Genomic DNA, 20,662 nt, shown 5'->3' with positions numbered 1-20,662 from the left:
TTGTGCAACCGTGACAGCGTATGCTTTAGTTTGGTTGCCGATTGTCGGTCACTTATCTTCTCTTTGAAAACGACGATCGGGCGAGTTTAAAGGCTTCGTGCACAATGTACACATGCGAGGCTACAAGAGTCTGTTATAACTCGTAACTCATAGCTCAATTAAAAGTGAATATCTTCAATGTATTGAATTCAAATGTTAAATAATGAAATAATTGTTAATAAACAGAAAATAAGTGACCGGCGACTGGCAACCAGACCGATGCATACTGTGTCACGATGAACATCTATAGGCAGAAATACACTATAATTGAGCCGGTAGTTTCTTGCCAATATATTGAAAACTAAACAAATTCACTCTTTATGTACAGTATAGTATATAGGTAAAAGTTGTTCAAAATATTTCTACATTATATCCAAAAATCATAGAAATCCGAGGGTCGATAACGTTTCTACAGTTTCACCCTATATAGCGTTATATATTGCATACAATATTATACATTATATATATTATTATTATAAGTTAATAGTGCTATACATTAAATAAATAAATGAATAAATAAATAAATAAATAAATAATTCTCAGTAAGGCCTCCTGATATTCTAACAGCAAAATGACGTTTAATCGCGCGCTATTCGACTATTTCGCACGTGTGCATAGCACGTATATATATGTATGTTTTCATATACTTTGTAGTCGCAGAGTCGTATTTTAACTTCGCGGTTGCACGCGTCTCGTTGCGAATGGGAAGAAGAATAAAGAGTATAATTCGTTTAAAGGATCTTGTTACGGAGTGGGGAAAGTAGTGATGCCTTTTAGTAAGCAGATTGTAAGGGACTGCACGATACTTAGCCCAGAACCTTGGAGGCGCGAAGAACTTAACAAAAAAGAACACAAAAGATTTTTACGAATCTTCAGTCAAATTTTGTTTTCCTTTCCTGCGATAAATATTTCATTGATTAAAGCTGAGAAACTTTTAAACAGCTCATCCAGACGAATCTTGATAAGCTTTTGGAAACTATCCCAGTAGACTACAAACAAACTACTGGATTTTTGTCTCGATTGATAACACAACACTATATAGTTGCTAATAACTAATAAGCCGATGTGACGTTATGTAAATAAAAAAAATTAACAGATCTGCTATGCGTAAAGAATGTTTGTAGTTATTGAATAAATTTCTTACCTTCAACGGATCAACGCCTGGAGAGAGAATGAAAAATATAGGCGTGATTGAACTAGTTTCTTCAAAGGATTTATGAAAAGGTGGAGATCTGGATTCAACAAATTTTGAACCAAACTTTTCTTCTACGAAGTACCTAAATAAATTCATGAGATACAATATTTTAAACAATTTAAGGAAAAAGGAAATATTTTAACTTAAAATGATACCAGGTAGTATACAAGGTGTTCCCGATATTCTTAATGCTCTTTTTTTATAGATAACAGATTTGTGAGATTGACAGAAAAGGAAAATAATTAATTATTTCATATACATGCTACGATAGGGTGAATAAATTTTTGAAATGTTATTGTTTCTATGAAAATATTAAGGTTATGTATATTTTTTAAACTTATCAATAACGTAATACTAAAAGTCTTTCTTTCTCCCATAGAAGTAAGACAATTTGTATTGAATGAATTAAATGAATACTCTTAGTTTGAATACTCTTTGAATAAGACATTTTTTTGCTTCTTACACGTTAAAATACTTTCATCTTTCATTCTTTCATAAAAAGTATCATCTTTTTACACAAGTTTTATACATACATACTACAATGAAATTTCATTAATATGTAAAAAAATGCAAATATACTGTTCAAGACTACTGAATAGGTAAGGATTTATGACACTGCTGAGCGAGACCTAAGAGTCTAGACCCGAAAACTCTTCAATGACCAATAGTGTCATAAACTACTCGGTAAAAGAAGCAAACTGTTATTCTTCAGCGTCATCTTGAACGATCAACAGCGTGGCAGATGCGATTCATGGTTCGCTTTGTCAAATGCTTTCTCAATGGCAATGCTCCCATGAATGGCATGGCTGTACAGTATTGTTTCTTTTCTATTGTTAGTAAAATTTGCTCCATCGTAGAGTGTTTGTTTCTGAATCCAAATTGGTGATCTGATATTAATTTCTTTTTCCTCTATTGTTGGTTTTAGCCGATCGTATATTATTGTGTCTAGTATTTTGGACAACACAGGCAGTAATAATATTGGTCTGTAGGATGCAGTTTGGTGTGGGTCTTTGCCTGGCTTAGGTAACATTATGATCTCTACTAGCTTTCATAGATTAGCAAAGTATTGGATTCTTAAAATTGCATTGAATATTATTGCGATTAAACGTATTGCTTTAAGGTTTTTCAGGAGTTTACCATTGATTAGGTCGACTCCTGGTGCTTTATTGTTTTTTGTATTCTCGATTATGATTCAAATTTCTTGTGCTGTTGTATTAGGTATGGTGTAGTGCTTGTTAGTTGGAGTACTATTATTTTGCGCGTCTTCGTCTGAATGACATTTGGTTTTACTGTTGTTAGTATTATATGGAGCAAATGTGTTACAATAGTGGTTGGAGAATTGTGAAGCTTACTCTTCGATGCTTCTAGCCCATCTGTTGTCTGCTTTTCTGATTGCTGGGATTAGTTTTATTGGTTCCTTTATTTTGTTCGTCGCTTTTCATAGAAAGTAGATGGTATTCTCGTGAGCAGGGAGTGTTTCTATGAATGTAGAGGATTCGTTATTAAATTTTTTGTTTACATGTCTTTTGTTTTCACGTGTTTTACGTTTTTGAAAAAATGGACGCTGAAGTTTCGTCGAGTACGCATACACGTGAAAGGACAATCGATTGAATGGGCTAGCACTTGGGTACCCTATTCGGTGGTACGAGCCAAATGGTGGTTCCCTGTGTACTCAAAGTCGAAAATATAGAAAAACAATTTTCGATATCAATCCGTTATAATAAAATTTTTGCACATCAAGAAACATGACTTCTTTTAGTTTTAAAACATGTGCCAATTTATTTGTACGTCTATGAGAGAACGATATAATGTGAGTTAATAGTCGTGTAATACCAAAACATTTATTTTTTTCGACGCTTAGATTGTAGATTATTAAAAATATATTTTCTTTTCATTTATTTCTTTATATTTTCAATTTGTCCATCTGGACATTTGGAAGAATTTTTGAGCGGTATTATTTCCATGTGGGTGACCACCAGCGGGGTACCATCCTCGCGTCTGATAGGTTATAACCTTTGTGAGGTCTGCTGGGTGTTTCCTTTCCATATCTAAAGCGTTGATCGTTCCCGCTGCTAGCCGGTTTAGGTGTGCTGCTATTCTTGATTTGTATTTTTCTGAGTATCTGCTAATTTCTTCCTTGACCGTTGGGATTCCCAGATCCCTGCATAGTACTCATTTCTAACATACCATGGGGCGTTTACTATTGTTCTGAAGATTTTAGCCTGTATTACCTCTATTTTGTTTATATGGCTCATTGCTGCCGTCCCCCATAATGGTATTCCGTACGTCCTGATTGGTTTTATGATCGTTTTATATATTTTTAATTTATTTTCTATGTTTAATTTGGATTTTCGGCTTGTTAGCCAATGCATTTGTCTCCTTGTTTTCTACTATTGATGTATTTTTTCTACCATTGATTTGATATGTAGTTTCCATGTGAGATGTGTATCTAGGTGGAGTCCTAGGTATTTGACATGCTTTGTTTGTGTTATATGCGTGCCGTTCAATAGGATGTTTGGTGGTATCTTTTTTCGTAGCGTGAATGTAATATGGTTGCATTTATTGGGGTTTGCTTTTATTTGTTTTTCGTGTAGCCAATTTTCTATTTTTATGATATGTTCTTGTAGTATTTTCACTGCCGTTTCTGGGTTAGTATGCCTGACTAGTATAGCTGTGTCGTCCGCGAATGTCAATACTGTGCTGTTGGAAGTTGTTGGTATGTTCGCCGTGTATAACGTGTATAGTATTGGGCCTAGGACGCTTCCTTGTGGTACCCCGGCCTTGAAGTCTTTAACTTGAGAATATGTGTCCTTGATTTTTATTACGAAGGTTCTGCTGCTTAGGTAGGATTTTATTAATTGGTGTATTTGCTCCGGGAATTGTTTCCTAATTGTTTGTAGTAGACTTTCATGGTTAATTTTATCGAATGCTTTCTCTATGTTTATAAAGAGGACTGTGCAGTATTCCTTGTTTTCTAGTGCTACTATTATTTCGTTTATAAGCCTGTGCATTTGCTCTATCGTGGAGTGTTTGTTTCGGAAACCAAATTGGTGATCCGGTATTAGTTTTTTTGTCTCTATTATTGTTTTTATCAGGCAATATATTATTTTTTCCAGTATTTTGGAAAATACTGGAATCAGTGATATTGGTCTGTAACATGCAGTTTGGTATGGGTCTTTGCCTGGTTTAGGTAACATTTTGGTTACCTGGTTTCCATGGCTTTCCATGGTTAGGGAAAGCATTGGATTCTTAGTATTGCATTGAAATATTATTGTCATCAATCTTATCGCTTTTGGCGGAAGGTTTTTCTAGCTTTTGCCATTGTTAGGTCGACTCCTGGTGCTTTGTTGTTTTTTTTTTTTTTTTTTTTATGGATTATGTTTCTAATTTCTTGTGCTGTTGTTTTAGGTATGATGTATTCCTTGTCAGTTGAGGTACTAGTGGTTTGCGCATTCTCATCCGTATGGCATTTGAGGTTGCTGTTATTGATATTGTGTGGTGTAAATGTGCTGCAAAGGTGGTTGGAGAATTCTTCAGCTTGTTTTTCGTTGCTTCTTGCCCATGTGCTATATGCTTTTCTAGTTGCTGGGACTGGCTTTCCATAGAGAGTAGTTGGAATTCTTGTGTGCAGAGAGTGTCTCTATAAACTTTGCGAATTCGTTATTGTTGTGCTCTTTTATTTTTTATTCCTTTGCAAGTTTGTTTAGGTGTTTTTTTGTTTTCTCGAGTTCTATGTTTTGGCATTTTGCGTCCGTCTTTCTTTTTTCTCTCATTTTTTCGAGTATTTCTTGCGGAATTGTTTTTGTTTGTCTGCTGGTTGATTCGGGTGTAGTGGTTGTCCTTGCTGCTTCTTGAATAGTTGCTGTCAATGATGCTACTGCCTGTTCTATCTGTTCAGGAGTTTTTAACGGGATGTTGCAGTTTATTTTACTTTCTATTATTTCTATGAAAGTTTGCCATTTGGTGGTTTTATTGCATAGTGTTTCTGGTTTGCTATAGAGTATTGGTTTGTTTCTGTATTCAATTATTATGGGTCTATGATCGGAGCTGAGCTCGAGGTTGGGTGTTATTTTTAGTTTATTTGTGTTTAGTTCCCTTGTAACTGCAAAGTCCAGAAGATCTGGTTTTTTGTTCAGGTCAGTCGGCCAATATGTTGGTGTTCCTGTGGATAATATATTGAGGTTATTATTTCTAATGTATTTTTCCAGGGTTCTACCTCGAGGTGTAGGTCTTGATCCCCATAACGTGTGTTTTAAGTTGTAGTCTCCCGCTGCGATGTACTTGTTCGCTAAGTGTTGGAAGTACTCCTCTCACATTTGTGATGTTATTTTGTGTCGCGGAAATACATATACTGCTGGCAACTGGAAGTAGTTGCTGCTAGTTTGAACTGTAACGGTGGTTGCTCGTATATATTCCTTATTATCTTAGCTGTGTAAATGGTGTTTGATATCGTTTCTTATTATTACTGCGGTCCCTCCGTGTGCTTTTCCTGAGGGATGTTTAGTATCATGTATGGTGTAGTATGATATTTTTATGTAACTTTTTGGAGTGAAGTGTATGTTTGAAACAAGTAATATGTCGATATTGTTGTTATACAGGAATGTTTAAGTTTCTAGGGCCCGTTGTTGTAGGCCGTTTGAGTTCCAGGCTGCTATTTTCAACGTGTCCGTTTTTATTTTTTGCTCAGCATGTATATAAACAGTTGTAGCATGACTGTGATTTGTTGCGTTTGCTGTCTGAGAACTGCGTTTTGTTCGCTTATCAGTCTGGTTAGCATTTCGGTGTTTTTGATGGATTGTTTGAGTAGTTCCTTGATTTCTGTAGTGTCGTTGCTGATGTTGTTGTGATTTTGGTTGTCAGAAGATGGCGATTGGTTGATTACTTGCGCATAGCTTCGGCTACTAAAGGTGTTAGTGTTATTGTGGTTAATGTTCATTGCGTGCTGTGAATTTGCTGTTGTCTCAGTTTTTGTACTGTCTTATTTCGTAGCGGCGGAAACAGTTTGCGTTGAAGTTGTTTTCTGACTACCCAACCTTTGTAACTAGCTGGGTGGTTTCCATTGCAGTTGAAGCATTTTACTTCGTTTATTTTTCCTACGTATGGACAGTTTATTGTTAGGTGCGTTTCTGTGCAATTGACACGCGCCGGGTTTCTATTGTAGTAACTTTTTATGTTCCATATTGCTGACACCGTATGCATTGCGCTATATTTTTTTTATGTCTAGGTAGCTCCACTGTTACTATTGTGTTTAGAACTTTTTAAATTTCTTATATATATTTGTTGCTGTTTTTAGATTCTAGCTTTATTAAAAATAGCGGTAATGGCTGTTTAGTATCGTATCTGGTTATGTTGTTTATTGATCTTACCTGGTGTCAGATTTTTGCTAGTTCCTCGCTTATGTTGTCGGTGTTTGTTTTTGGGTGTAATCCCCTGATTACTATTTTGTAACTTTTGTCGGCTTTGAGTTGGTAAGTGTGATACCCTGCGTTTTTCTCCTTTAGTGTTTTTGTCACTTTTCTAAATGTTTCTGGAGTGTTGGTTTGAACTTTGACCTGGTCTACTTTTATCTGTTTTATAGTGTAGTTTTCTTTCTCTGCTGTGTTGTTTAGTAGCTCAATGAGGGGGTTTATTATTTTAGCATCAATGTAGATTGGCGGTGGTTTAGCGATGCGGGTTGTTGATTTTTTAGTTGGGTCTGTTACTGTCTCTTCTGGCAGTGCGCTAAATGAGTTACGGAGCGTGATTTCTTGTAGCTATTGTTGTTTATCTGCTATTCAAGCTTTCCTGCCGCTTGTGCACGATGTTACTTTTCGTTTTTTGTTAGAAGTTGCCACCTTTCAGCTTTCGTCATGGTGTGTTGGTTCATTGTTCTCGTCATTGTCTTGCGTTATTTCCATGTTTGTTTCGTTTGTATCTGTATTTCCGTGTTCTCCGTTTATTGGTTGTCTATTGTTGGTAGAATCTGTGGCTCTGTTTACATAGTATGTTTTGCCTTTACTTGTAATTTTTATTGGTGGAATCTGCATTTTCCCTCTTGCCGCACTTTCACTGAAGCACTGTTTCGCACGTCCGTTTAACTCGGCTGCTCAGGCAGAACTGATTAAAAATAGATTATCAAAAAAAAAAGAAAAAAAAAAGATTGGAAAAATAACAAAAAGGGCCAACACCATACAGAGTTCCCAGGCGGTCGCATATCCAGGTACTATCCGTGCCCGGCGCTGCTTAACTTTCGTGATCGTACGAGAACGAGTGCTTTTTTTATAACTTTTTTTTTTATAACGTTTATTGACCAGTAGATGAGTATTACATTGGTGTGTTGTCCACAATAAACAATGAACTTTGGTTGTGGGGTGGTTTAGGCAAAAGTACCGATACGTGACGGTACGAGCCAACGGAGATAGCCATACAATGTTTTGTGTGTCGAAATTACATTTGTTAGCTTACTATTTTTAAATTAGATTTAAGTCGCTATGGGGTGGTGCTTATATACGATATTGTTATTTTCTTCCTATTCCTGTCCTGAAAACCTGGTCGCAAAAACAGGACACTTCTACTTTTGGTTTCGGAGGGGCTGTGGGCTGTGGCTGAGGAGAAGGAAGGGGTATCCTGTAGAAATATTTAGAATATTTACAATCTTTACAATAATTACACTATTTTACACGGAGGGAGATTTGAGCGTTGCCGTTTTGTGGCTCTTTCTCTTGTTATTTTTTTTTTTTATTATGGTTCCGGTATCCAGCAATATTTTTTTATGTTTTTTCTGTGATTGTATTCTGTGTCATTTTGGGAGAGGGCCATGTTGTATCTCCACCTAATGTCTACAGTCTGTCCATTTAAGTTCTCCTCGTAGAGTATTGTTTTAATTCCATCAATACGACATATCGGACCAGGGCCGCCTCGAGAAAAACACGCCCACACCACAACGTTCCCGCCACCACGTTTAAGAGTGTTTAAAACGCCAAATTTCAAATTTCCGTCAATTCGACGTCTAATATACCGTATCCCGTCAGAAGGATTGAATTTCGATTCGTCTGAAAACAATACCTTCTGCCAATCATCACTTGTCCAATGCTTATGAGCTGTAGCAAAGGTAAGTCGTCTTTTTCGATTCCTAGAACTCAGCAGTGGCTTCTTTTGGGGTTTTCGTCCTCTTAAGTTAAAGTCTTCTAATCTTCTTCTAACAGTTCTAGCACGAATTTGTGTATCGTTATTATGGTTTATCTCCGCAGCAATATTATTTGCACCACGAAAACGATCCTTTTAGCTTAATCGATGAATCCGTTGATCCATATTCGGCGTTGTTTTCCGCGATCTTCTGTTTTTCGGTTGATCCCAATACATATCTGCTTTTAAAAATTTATACCCAGCTTACTTACAAGCCGTTTCTGACCTGTTCGCTATATTTGCCATTTCCGTGAAGGTTTCACTTTGCTTTCGCAACCGTACAATTTGTTCTCTTTCGTATTCAAGTAAATTCTTTGATTTATCCATAATCTGTTTCCACCTAAACGAATTTTAAGCAATAAAAGGTACACTAAACAATGATTTTGACACTCCAGAATCAAAATGTTCATAAACTGTACTCATATTCAGATTTTATACAGATCGTCATAAACTAATGTCCACTGTTTACAAGTGCTAAGCGGTAACTAACTGTTGTAACTCCTGCATTGTTTGTATTTAATAACTCACGATCTGAGGTTACGAAGGTCAAACATACAGTTATGTTATTCCAAAGAGACAAACCGAATAGAAAAACAATATGCGTATAAGATATTTGTAATCAGGTTTACTACTCAGTTCCGCCTGGGCAGGCGACCTAAACGGACGTGCGCAACAGTGCTCCAGTGAAAGTGCGGCAAGAGGGAAGAGAAAGCGACAAAGTAAACGCCCATTGACAAAACGTGGAATCATGCAGATTCCACCAATAAAAATAACCAACGCAGGAGACACATATTTTATAAATAGAGCTACAGACTCTACATATGTAGAGAAAAAAGACGATATCATGGAAACAACACAATCTGACGGAGAGGAAAACGTACCAATACACCACGAAGAAAGCTGGACGGTGGCAACTTCCAGCAAAAAACGCAAGGTAACCCCGTTCGCAAGCGCGTGGAAAACTGAAACACTGGAAAAGAAACAATGATTTTAAGATATCAAATTGCATAATCCATTCAGCGCACTGCCAGAAGTGGCAGCAACGGACGCAACGGAAAGTCCGACAAACCGCATTCCTAAACCACCACCGATATACATTGATGCGAAAATAATTGACTCCCTCATCGAACTACTAAATAACACTGCAGGGAAAGATAACTATGTTATCAAACAGATAAAAATAGACCAGGTGAAAGTGCAAACCAACACCCCGGAAATATTCAGAAAAGTGACAAGATCACTAAAGGGAAAAAACGCAGCGTATCACATCTTTTAGCTCAAAACCGACAACAGCTACAAAGCAGTAATCAGGGGATTACACCCAAAACCAAATACCGAAAAAATAAGCGAAGAACTTGCAAAAAACCGGACACCAGGTAAGGACAATTAATACCATTAACAAACACGATACCAAACAACCATTACTGCTATTCCTAGTCGAACTAGAACCTAGAAACAACAACAAAGACATATACGATATAGAAAAATTACTAAACACAGTAGTAAAAGAGGAGCCACTTAGACATAAAAAAGATATCCCACAATGCATAAGGTGCCAGCAATACGGCCGCACAAAAAACTATTGCAATAGAAGCCCGGCATGCGTTAAATGCGCAAAAAATCATCTTACGATACACTGCCGATCCACGGGAAAAATAGAGGAGGTTAGATGCTACAACTGCAACGGAAAACACCCAGCCAGTTATAAAGGTTGCGAAGCTAAGAAACAATTACAACGCAAACTGTTCCCGCCTCTACGAAGCAGGACAATCACTAACATACAAGCCCAACAGGACAGCACAAAACCCGAAATAACACCAAATACAGAGCAAGCAACAAACACCAAACCCATCAGCACCAACACCATTGGCAGTCTAAGCTACGCTCAAGTAACCAGCCAATCGACACATACAGACAACCAATACCACAGCAATAGTAACAATGACACTGCAGAAATCAAAGAACTGCTCAAACAATCCATAAAGAACACCGAAATGCTAACCAGAATGATAAGCGAACAAAACGCAGTACTCAAACAGCAAACCCAACAAATCACAGTCATGCTACAACTAATTACAAACGTGCTAAGCAAAAAATAAAAACGGACACTCTAAAAATAGCAGCCTGGAACTCAAACGGCCTACAACAACGGGCCCTCGAAATTAAAACATTCATATACAATAATAATATAGACATACTACTTGTCTCAGAAACACACTTCACTACAAAAAGCTACTTGAAAATACCATACTACACCATATATGATACCAAACACCCCTCAGGAAAAGCTCACGGAGGGACAGTAGTGATAGTCAGAAACGATATCAAACATTATCTACACAGCCAAGTTAACAAAGAATATTTAGAAGCAACCACCGTTACAGTTCAAACTAGCAACAACTACTTCCAGTTGTCAGCAGTATATGTGCCTCCGTGACACAAAATAACATCACAAATGTGGGAAGAATACTTCCAGGACCTAGGGGACAAGTAAATCGCAGGGGGAGACTACAACTCAAAGCACACGCTATGGGGGTCAAGACCTACACCTCGAGGCAGAACACTGGAAAAATACATTAGAAATAATAACCTCAATATATTATCCACAGGAACACCAACATATTGGCAGACTGACCTGAACAAAAAACCAGATCTTCTGGACTTTGCAGTTACAAGGGAACTAAACACAAATAAACTAAAAATAACACCCAACCTCGAGCTCAGCTCCGATCATACACCCATAATAATTGAATACAGAAACAAACCAATACTCTATAGCAAACCAGAAACACTATGCAATAAAACCACCAAATGGCAAACTTTCAAAGAAATAATAGAAAACAATATAAACTGCAACATCCCGTTGAAAACTCCTGAACACATAGAACAGGCAGTAGCAACATTGACAGCAACTATTCAAGAAGCAGCAAGGACAACCACTACACCCTAATCAACCAGCAGACAAACAATAACAATCCCGCAAGAAATACTCGACAAAATTAGAGAAAACAGAAAAGCAAAAGCAAAATGGCAAAAATACAGAACTCGAGAAAACAAAAAACACTTAAACAAACTTGTAAAGGAAATAAAAAAACAAAATAAAGGAGCACAACGATAACGAATTCGCAAAGTTCATAGGTACACTCTCCACACACGAGAACACCAACTACTCACTATGGAAAGCCACGAAAAAAATACGGAAGCCAATAATACCCGTCCCAGTAATCAGAAAAGCAGATAACACATAGGCAAGAAGCAACGAGAACAAGCTGAAGAATTCTCCAACCACCTCTGCAACACATTCACACCACACATTATCAACAACAGCAACCTCAAAAGACATACGGAGGAGGATCCGCAAACCACTACTACCACATCCGACAAGGAATACACCATACCTAAAACATCAACACAAGAAGTTAGAAACATAATTGATAAAACAAAAAACAACAAAGCGCCAGGAATCGACCTAATCAATGCTAAATCTTAAAAAACCTTCCGCCAAAAGCAATAAGACTAATGACAATAATATTCAATGCAATTCTAAGAATTCAATACTTCCCCAAACCATGGAAATTAGCACAGATCAAAATGTTACATAAACCAGGCAAAGACCCGCACCAAACTGCATCTTACAGACCAATATCACTGCTTCCAATATTTTCCAAAATACTGGAAAAATAATATATTGCCAGATAAAAACAATAGTAGAGACAAAAAAAACTAATACCGGATCACCAATTTGGTTTCAGAAACAAACACTCCACGATAGAGCAAATGCACAGGCTTATAAACGAAATAATAGTAGCACTAGAAAACAAGGGATACTGCACAGCCCTCTTTATAGACATAGAGAAAGCATTCGATAAAATTAACCATGAAAGTCTACTACAAACAATTAGGAAACAATTCCCGGAGCAAATACACCAATTAATAAAATCCTACCTAAGCAGCAGAACCTTCGTAATAAAAATCAAGGACACATATTCTCAAGTTAAAGACATCAAGGCCGGGGTACCACAAGGAAGCGTCCTAGGCCCAATACGATACACGTTATACACGGCGAACGTACCAACAGCTACCAATAGCACAGTACTGACATTCGCGGACGACACAGCTATACTAGTCAGGCATACGAACCCAGAAACGGTAGTCAAATTACTACAAGAACATATCATAAAAATAGAAAAGTGGCTACAAGAAAAACAAATAAAAGCAAACCCCAATAAATGCAACCATATTACATTCACGCTACGAAAAAGGATACCATCAAACATCCTCCTGAACGACACGCATATAACACAAACACAGCATGTCAAATACCTAGGACTCCACTTAGATACACAACTCACATGGAAACTACATGTCAAATCAATAGTAGAAAAAATACAGAAAACAAGGAGACAAATGCATTGGCTAACAAGCCGAAAATCCAAATTAAGCATAGAAAATAAATTGAAAATATATAAAACGATCATAAAACCAATCAGGGCGTACGGAATACCATTATGGGGGACGGCAGCAATCAGCCATATAAACAAAATAGAGGTTATACAGGCTAAAATCCTTAGAACAATAGTAAACGCCCCATGGTATGTTAGAAATGAGTACTATGCAGGGATCTGGGAATCCCAACGGTCAAGGAAGAAATTAGCAGATACTCAGAAAAATACAAATCAAGAATAGCAACACACCCAAACCGGCTAGCTGCGGAAACGTACAAAACCATAAACATGGACAGAAGACTAAAAAGGAAGCACCCAGCAGACCTTATAAAGGACATAACCTAGCAAACACGAGGATGGTTCCCCGCTAGGGGTAGCCACCAACATGCTAATTTAACTGTTAAAAAATTCCATCAAATGTCCAAATTGGACAAATTGTGAATTTCAAGAAATAAATAAAAAAAAAAAACGCTGGATAATTTGTCGCATAGATCTTGTATTCTCCCGCAATACTCGGACACATCCATGCTAGGGGTCTTCTCCATTGTTCCTAGTTCTCGCATGCATAATACAATGTCCATCGACGTGGATCTCCCGTGGATATCGTCTAATGCCTTCCAGCACTCTCTTGCTGTTTTCAGGGTTCTGATATCCCCAAGGTATTGGCGGCGTACATGCCGGAAAATATACGCACGTGCTTTGATGTCCATCTTTATGCATTCTGGCTTCATCATTTCCGCTGGCGTAAATCCTGGCTGTACGGCATCCCAGCAGCCCAGAAAGACCAACGAAGCTTCCGTCATTGTTCTCCAGTACTCGTAATTTCCTTTCTTCAAGATTGGATTCATCTCCTTGTCCACATCGGCCATGCTTTCTTGGTCGGACATAGTGTGCTTTCTCCTCGGATAATTTCACAAAAAAAATTGAAAACTCAAAAATATATGTCTCTCTTGCCGCAGTTTACTGCCCTGGGCCCATAACCTGTTATTTTATATAGGTTGGGGTTGATAATCAAGCTGATCCACTCGGATTGGTTATCACACCTTTTATTTTCTTTCTTATACAAAACGCCAAATCACACAGCAAGCGTCTAATCACTCGGGATGCGTCTTAGCAAATAACACGCGGTCGACTCCTAAGACAAAAGAGCGTCGTCAGGAGTCGTACCAACATGACCCTAGTAACCTTTTAGTAACTAGCGGTCATACCAACTGAGCATTTCTCAACAAATAATAGTATAGTAATAGCTCCAGCTAATACTGGTAAAGATAAAATTAATAACATAACTGTAATACACATTGATCATGAAAATAAATTAATTTGATAATAATTTAATGAAAAATTTTTTATTATTATAATAGTTACAATAAAATTTAATGATCCACTAATAGAAGAAATACCTGTTATGTGTAAGGAAATAATTGCAATATCAACTGATGGTGATGAATGAAATAGATATGAAGATAAAGGTGGATATACAGTTCATCCTGTACCTACATTAGGTGTAAATATATTTCTTAATAATAACATAAATAATGATGGAGGTAAAAGTCAAAATCTAATATTATTTATGCGTGGGAAAGCTGTATCAGGTGAACCTAATATTAATGGGATTAAATAATTACCAAATCCTCCAATTATAAATGGTATAACTATAAAAGAAATTATTAAAAATGCATGTCTTGTAACTAAAGAATTATAAATTTGATCACTATTAATTCGTATACCTGGATGACTTAATTCTGTTCGAATTAATAAACTTACAAATGAACCAATTATTCCTGATCAAATAGCGAAAATAAAATATATTATTCCAATATTTTTGTGGTTAGTTGATGTTCCGCCGCGCAACACATCTGCACGCCATCCCGCGCGGCTTGCCAACCAATGGTCTACGTGTCGTCCTTCGAACACTCCATAGGCCCAAGGACTCACCATAAAGTTGCAATTCTAGCTGCATTGTTCGCACACATGGTCTAAGCACATCTGTTTGCCAGAAAAGACTTTCTAATTCTAGAAGTGTTTTCAGCTGGTTTTTTAGAAAGGTCCTTGGGTTTATTACGCGCTCTTAAGAATTCCGGAGAAAGCGGGTAGTGGCCTAACGTAAGATGGAAATGCCTAACGGAAAAGTCGGGTTTCCCAAAAAACAAAGGCATCAAACTGGCAACAGTAGTAGGAGGTTCCGTCCCCTCTCATCACTCATCAACATCGACTAACCAATGGATATCGCAGATCATTGCCCTCACTTCACGAACGAAAAGTGTGAGCAACGAATCCGTTTTCTTCACCCAAAAAACCACACCCACACGAGCTTTCCTCCGCAATTGCACGAGAGCAAAGAGTCAGTCTTACTCATTCGGTCACCCGGTCAATCTTCTTTATACACGTCAATCGACTAATCAGTCGCCCTTGTACACGAACTCTCTCTTCTAAGAATAATCCTTCTCTTCGCTATCGGTATCTTAAGTAACGACGTTATTATTTTATGTGATTGTATAAATCGTTGGAAAAATATATATTTTTTATAACTCTGTGAATCACAGTGTTATACCACAACTACCCCTATTATCCTAACCGAAATACGGTGATCGAACTATTCGTGATGTCGATTATTCTAATTGTAGCGGGAATTTACGACTCCCGTTGACGCGTATTCTAACGACCGCGTCTCCCCGCGATAGCTCGAAAATACAGTTGATATTAACCATTTTTTTATTAAGATTTATAAATTTATTTTATATTTTTAATTTTGAAGATTAATAGTTTTAGAAATTAACTTAAAATCTTTATATTTAAATATTAAAGTATTATGTCTGAAAAAGAAATAAATTGTAAATTTATTAGTGGAAGTTAAAATTTTTCTAATACTAATTATATATATATATGTCGGAGATGAAAGAATATCGGAACCCCTCCTTGGATTCGCGGGAATACCGTAACTTTGTAACTTAGCATAAACAAATGTCGCTCCGATTGTTCGAGATTTATGATCATGACCTTGGGCTCGAGGCGACAATTAGTCGCCGAACGTAGCCGCGGTCAAAGGGATGAACGTTTTATCTAACAAAGGCACAGGGTAACTCTATACCTCTCCTTAAAAGAAATAGCCGTAGCGACACGTGGCAGTAAATATTTCAAAGGTTTCTGTTCCGTGGCTCGCCACACGCAGATCCTATCCTTCGGGTAAGATGATCTCCAGATGTCAATATACCTCTGCAGTATGTTTAGCTAACGTGAGGACCCGCAATAAATCTTAAGATTTAGTCAAGCAAAGTTCTTCATTTAGACAAACAGTCGTTGTCGCAACTACGGGAAGATAGGAGAAGCCTATCTTCCACGAACGATGCCCCCGTCAACAACCTCCCCTTAAGGGCGGCCAGCATCTCTTTCAAAACGCCGATATGGAGATCGACCAATTAGCGACAGCGCTCATTTCCCTCACCTTTGGAACGAAAGCTTTCGTTGACGAATCCGAGGATCTCATGTCCTTAGACACACCCATTATAGTTCTCCTCGACGGCATCGTCGAGACGGAGATTCATTCTTTCGTACGATCTCATCGACGAATGACAGTGCCACCTTACAACCAGTGAATACCTCACATCTAGTTAACAAAGAGTTAGACTTGAACTGTGCGAGAACATACGTTTATCATCCTGTGACCGCGGATTCGTTTCGAACCTAAGGTCATTATCACTAGTGCTACGAGTGCTTAATCTTGTTAATAAGTCTGTGCTAATAAACTCTTCGTTGTATCACGACAATGGCTAATTCTAATGAAAATTCATTAAACGCCCATCTCCTTAATCCTGACTTCAATCCGACATCAGAAGTGGGATCAGGGCCATACGTAACGATGGAACAACTTATGGGCATCATGCGCCAGATGACTCAGTCGCGAGAGCAAAGACCGAGTGAAACATTTACGACCGTACCGCTTCCACGTTTTAACCCCGGAAGCTTGGGTTTCGACCCAGCCGCATGGTGTGCGACTGTTGACGTGATCATGGAAGAAAAACCTTTGCAAGGCAGTGCGCTACTTTGTGCCTTGAGTGCCGCTCTAGAAAGCTCGGCAGCGCAGTGGCTTACGCAAGTACCTGCTACTCAAGTTTCCTCTTGGCCAAAGTTTAAAGACCGTTTCCTTATACGCTATGGTGGGAAAGAAACAGTTGCCACGGCGCTATGGAAGATGAAAAATGGAGCACGACTGGAGGGTGAAACCCTGGGAGATTACAGTAGCCGTTTACGTTTCTTCCTGATGGCGAGGTAGGAAAGGTGTACCAAGGACGAGATAGTCAACGCTGCCGTGCTCCTCCATATAGGTTCACAGGACCAGCGCGTCTTACGGATAGCACTCACAAGCGATATCAAGACCGAGGACCAGTTCACAAGCGAAATGACAGTGCTCTACGATTCGGTGAAGAGGCCGGCGTCTTCAGTAAGTAGCTCCTCCACGGGTCCCGAAGCTAAACGGCATAAGCCTTCTGACTCCCGACACAAGTGCTACCACTGTGGTAGACACGGACATAAAGCATCTGAGTGCCGCGGGAGGACAAGACTGGAGGCGGAGAAACGCAATCGAAAACTAGGGGAAAACCAGGCTGCCACGTCTTCGAAGGTGTCCTGCTACAGGTGTAACGAGGAGGGCCACATCGCGCCCAACTGCCCGACCTTACGTAGAGGAAACCCTGCTACGAAAGAGGAGCGCCAGGTTAACTTCTGCGTGGTGGAGGCCCCGACCGGTAAATTAAGTCACCAGGGTGAGTCGTTCCTGTTTTGCTTTGATTCCGGAGCTGAATGCTCATTAATCAAAGAATCGATAGCTTCAAAATTTTCCGGCAAGAGAACGACCGAGATAGTAGTAATGCGAGGAATTGGGAACACTTGCGTTAAGAGTACGACCCAAATTCTGTCCGCCGTATGTATCAGCGGTCTTACACTGAAGATAATTTTTCACGTCCTTGCTGACAATTACTTAAAACACGATATCATTATTGGTTGCGAAATTTTAAGCCAAGGCTTCGACGTACACATGACGCGCAATAGCCTCGATATTTGTAAGTCGAAAACGGTTAATGTCTGTAATAATATCGCCGAACCTGCGATCGATCTCAATGATGTAGACACCGAGCTACTCGGCGACGATAAAGACCGATTGATTTCCATTCTCGACAGATTCAAAAACTCGTTCATCACGGGTTTCCCACGTACCCGCGTAAATACGGGCCAATTAGAAATACGGTTGATCGACCCTAACATCACCGTCCAAAGAAGCCCCTATAGACTTAGCGAGGAAGAGCGGAGAATCGTACGAGCGCGAATCAGCGAACTACTCAGAGCTAACATTATAAGACCTAGCAATTCGCCGTTCGCGAGCCCTATGCTACTCGCGAAGAAAAAGGACGGTTCGGATAGATTGTGCGTAGATTTTCGAGCGTTAAATAAGAATACGGTCGCGGAACGGTACCCCCCACCCCTTATCGCGGATCAAATCGCGAGGTTACACACGGCGAAATACTTCATTAGCCTGGACATGGTCAGCGGGTTCCACCAAATTCCTATACACCCCAATTCGGTGGAATACACGGCGTTCGTTACACCCGACGGGCAGTACGAGTACGTAACGATGCCGTTCGGATTGAAAAATGCACCGTCCGTTTTTCAGAGGGCCATTTTCAATGCCCTGGGCGACCTTGCGTATTCCTACGTCGTTGTCTACTTGGATGACGTCCTAATTATTGCCGACTCTGTAGACCAAGCTTTAGAAAGACTGAACAATGTATTGGATACCCTTGTGAAAGCCGGATTTTCGTTCAATTTCGCGAAGTGTTCCTTCTTGAGGACGTCGGTACTTTATTTGGGGTACGTGATTCATAATGGGGAAGTTCGCCCCAACCCGGGTAAAATACACGCCTTAAGTTCCTTACCTGCGCCAACGACGGTCACTCAGCTCAGACAGTTTATTGGGTTAGCTTCCTACTTCCGTAAGTTCGTCCCCAAGTTCTCACAGACGATGAAACCCCTGTATGCGCTCACTTCAGGTAGCAAAAACATAACATGGTCAGATAGGCACGAGAAAATCAGGCAACAGATAGTTTCCGTCCTGACAGACGCGCCGGTACTGATGATATTCGACCCTAATTACCCCATTGAGCTACATACTGACGCTAGTTCGGAGGGTTACGGGGCGATCTTGATGCATAAAGTCGAAGGTAAGAATAGAGTGATCGAGTACTACAGTAAAAGAACTACCCCTACGGAATCTAGATATCATTCCTACGAGCTAGAGACGTTGGCAGTCGTAAACGCCGTCAAGCATTTCCGTCACTATCTACATGGACGGGAATTTCTTGTTGTTACCGATTGCAACTTTTCAATCCAAACGGCATCGTTACATACTCATATTGTCGGTCGGGTGTAACGAACGCATTATACACCGTTGAATTGGGATGTATGGGAATCTGATGAAACCCGCTGGCCATATCCAGGCTAATGAAGTATTTCGCGTTCTGCAATCTCGCGATTTGATCTGCGATAAGGGGTAGAGGATACCGATCTGCGACCGTATTCTTATTTAGCGCTCGGAAGTCCACGGACAGTCTATCTAAGCCGTTTTTTTTCTTCACGAGCATCATCGGGCTCGCAAATGGCGAATTACTGGGTCTTATGATGTTAGCTTTAATCAGTTCACCGATTCTTTCTCGTACCGTCCTACGCTCATCCTCGCTAAGTCTGTAAGGGCATCTTTGGACAGTGACGTTGGGGTCGATTAGCCTTATTTCTAGCTGGCCTGTGTTTACGCGTGTACGCGGAAAACCCGTGATAAATGAGTTTTTAAACTTTTCTAGAATAGAAATCATACGACCTTTATCACTACCAATTACCTCAGTGTCTACTTCGTTAAGATCGATCTCTTTTTCGGCGGTTCTATCACAGACATTGACTACCTTCGTTTTGCAAATATCGAGACTAGTGCGCGTGATATGCACGTCGAAGCCCTGACTTAAAATTTCGCGACCGATCATGATATCGTATTTCAAGTATTTATCAGGGAGAACGTGAAAAGTTATCTCCAACGTAAAACCGTTGATACACACAGTGGATAAAATCTGAGATGTACTCTTAACACACGTATTTCCTATCCCTGGCATTACTACTACATCGGTGGTTCTTTTGCCAGAAAATTTCGAGGCAGCGGATTCCTTAATTAATGAGCACTCGGCTCCAGAATCGAAGCAAAATGGGAACGACTCACCCTGGTGACTTAATTTACCGGTTGGAGCCTCCACCACGCAGGAGTCGACTCGCCGTTCCTTGTTGTGACCGCTTCTCTTATCCTCCCGTAACGGACAATTGGGTGCGATATGGCCGTCCGCACGGCACCTTAAGCAAAACACCTTGGATGATGTGGCTGGTCGGCTCCATTTCCGGCGCCTTGTCTCCTTCTGCTTTTCGGTCCGCATCTTCTTGCGGCAGACAGCAGACTCTTGGAGACAAGTCTTCGTTCGGAGAGTGAGGGAAATTGCCGTTGTTGTTAATTGGTCAGTCTTTGGAAGTGTCCTTCACGGAAAAGACTATTTGCCTATTTTCGTTAATTAAGGTTTAAGGTTTATGACGGGTCATTAGGCTGGCTGCCGATGTTTTGCGAATATGTCTCGACAACCGGCAATCGACCTACCCATAGAATAGGGTCTGCTTATGACGAGCCATGAGACAGAAACCGTTAGTATGCTTACTGTCGAGTGCCGTTACAACTATTTCTTTTTATGGAGGGCTATAGACTTTTTCATGACTTTGTTAGAAAAATGTTCGTCCCTTG

General features: G+C 39.5%; 1 protein-coding gene across 1 annotated transcript; it reads right to left on the bottom strand.

Annotated features, from left to right (window-relative positions):
* Positions 1 to 7,954: 7,954 nt before the first annotated feature.
* LOC125386770 (transposable element Tc1 transposase) lies at positions 7,955 to 13,646 on the bottom strand. Its single transcript, XM_048413898.1, has 3 exons — positions 13,357 to 13,646; positions 8,625 to 8,738; positions 7,955 to 8,420 (listed from the first exon to the last, which is right to left on the bottom strand). Exons 1-3 carry the CDS (start codon positions 13,644 to 13,646, stop codon positions 7,955 to 7,957), a joined length of 870 nt encoding a protein of 289 aa, XP_048269855.1.
* Between the last annotated feature and the right edge of the window lie 7,016 nt (positions 13,647 to 20,662).

Source organism: Bombus terrestris, chromosome 17, assembly GCF_910591885.1.
Source record: "Bombus terrestris chromosome 17, iyBomTerr1.2, whole genome shotgun sequence".
In the NCBI taxonomy this organism is placed as follows: domain Eukaryota; kingdom Metazoa; phylum Arthropoda; class Insecta; order Hymenoptera; family Apidae; genus Bombus; species Bombus terrestris.
Note: the sequence above shows the minus strand (reverse complement) of the source record. Positions and strands in the feature narration are given on the sequence as shown.

Coding starts and splice junctions, on each gene's coding strand:
- LOC125386770 (XM_048413898.1), bottom strand. CDS start 13,646: ATGACGGAAGCTTCGTTGGTCTTTCTGGGCTGCTGGGATGCCGTACAG. Junction 8,739..13,356: donor CCTAGCATGGATGTGTCCGA/GTATTGCGGGAG, acceptor AAATTCGTTTAG/GTGGAAACAGATTATGGATA. Junction 8,421..8,624: donor ATGGCAAATATAGCGAACAG/GTCAGAAACGGC, acceptor AATTCGTGCTAG/AACTGTTAGAAGAAGATTAG.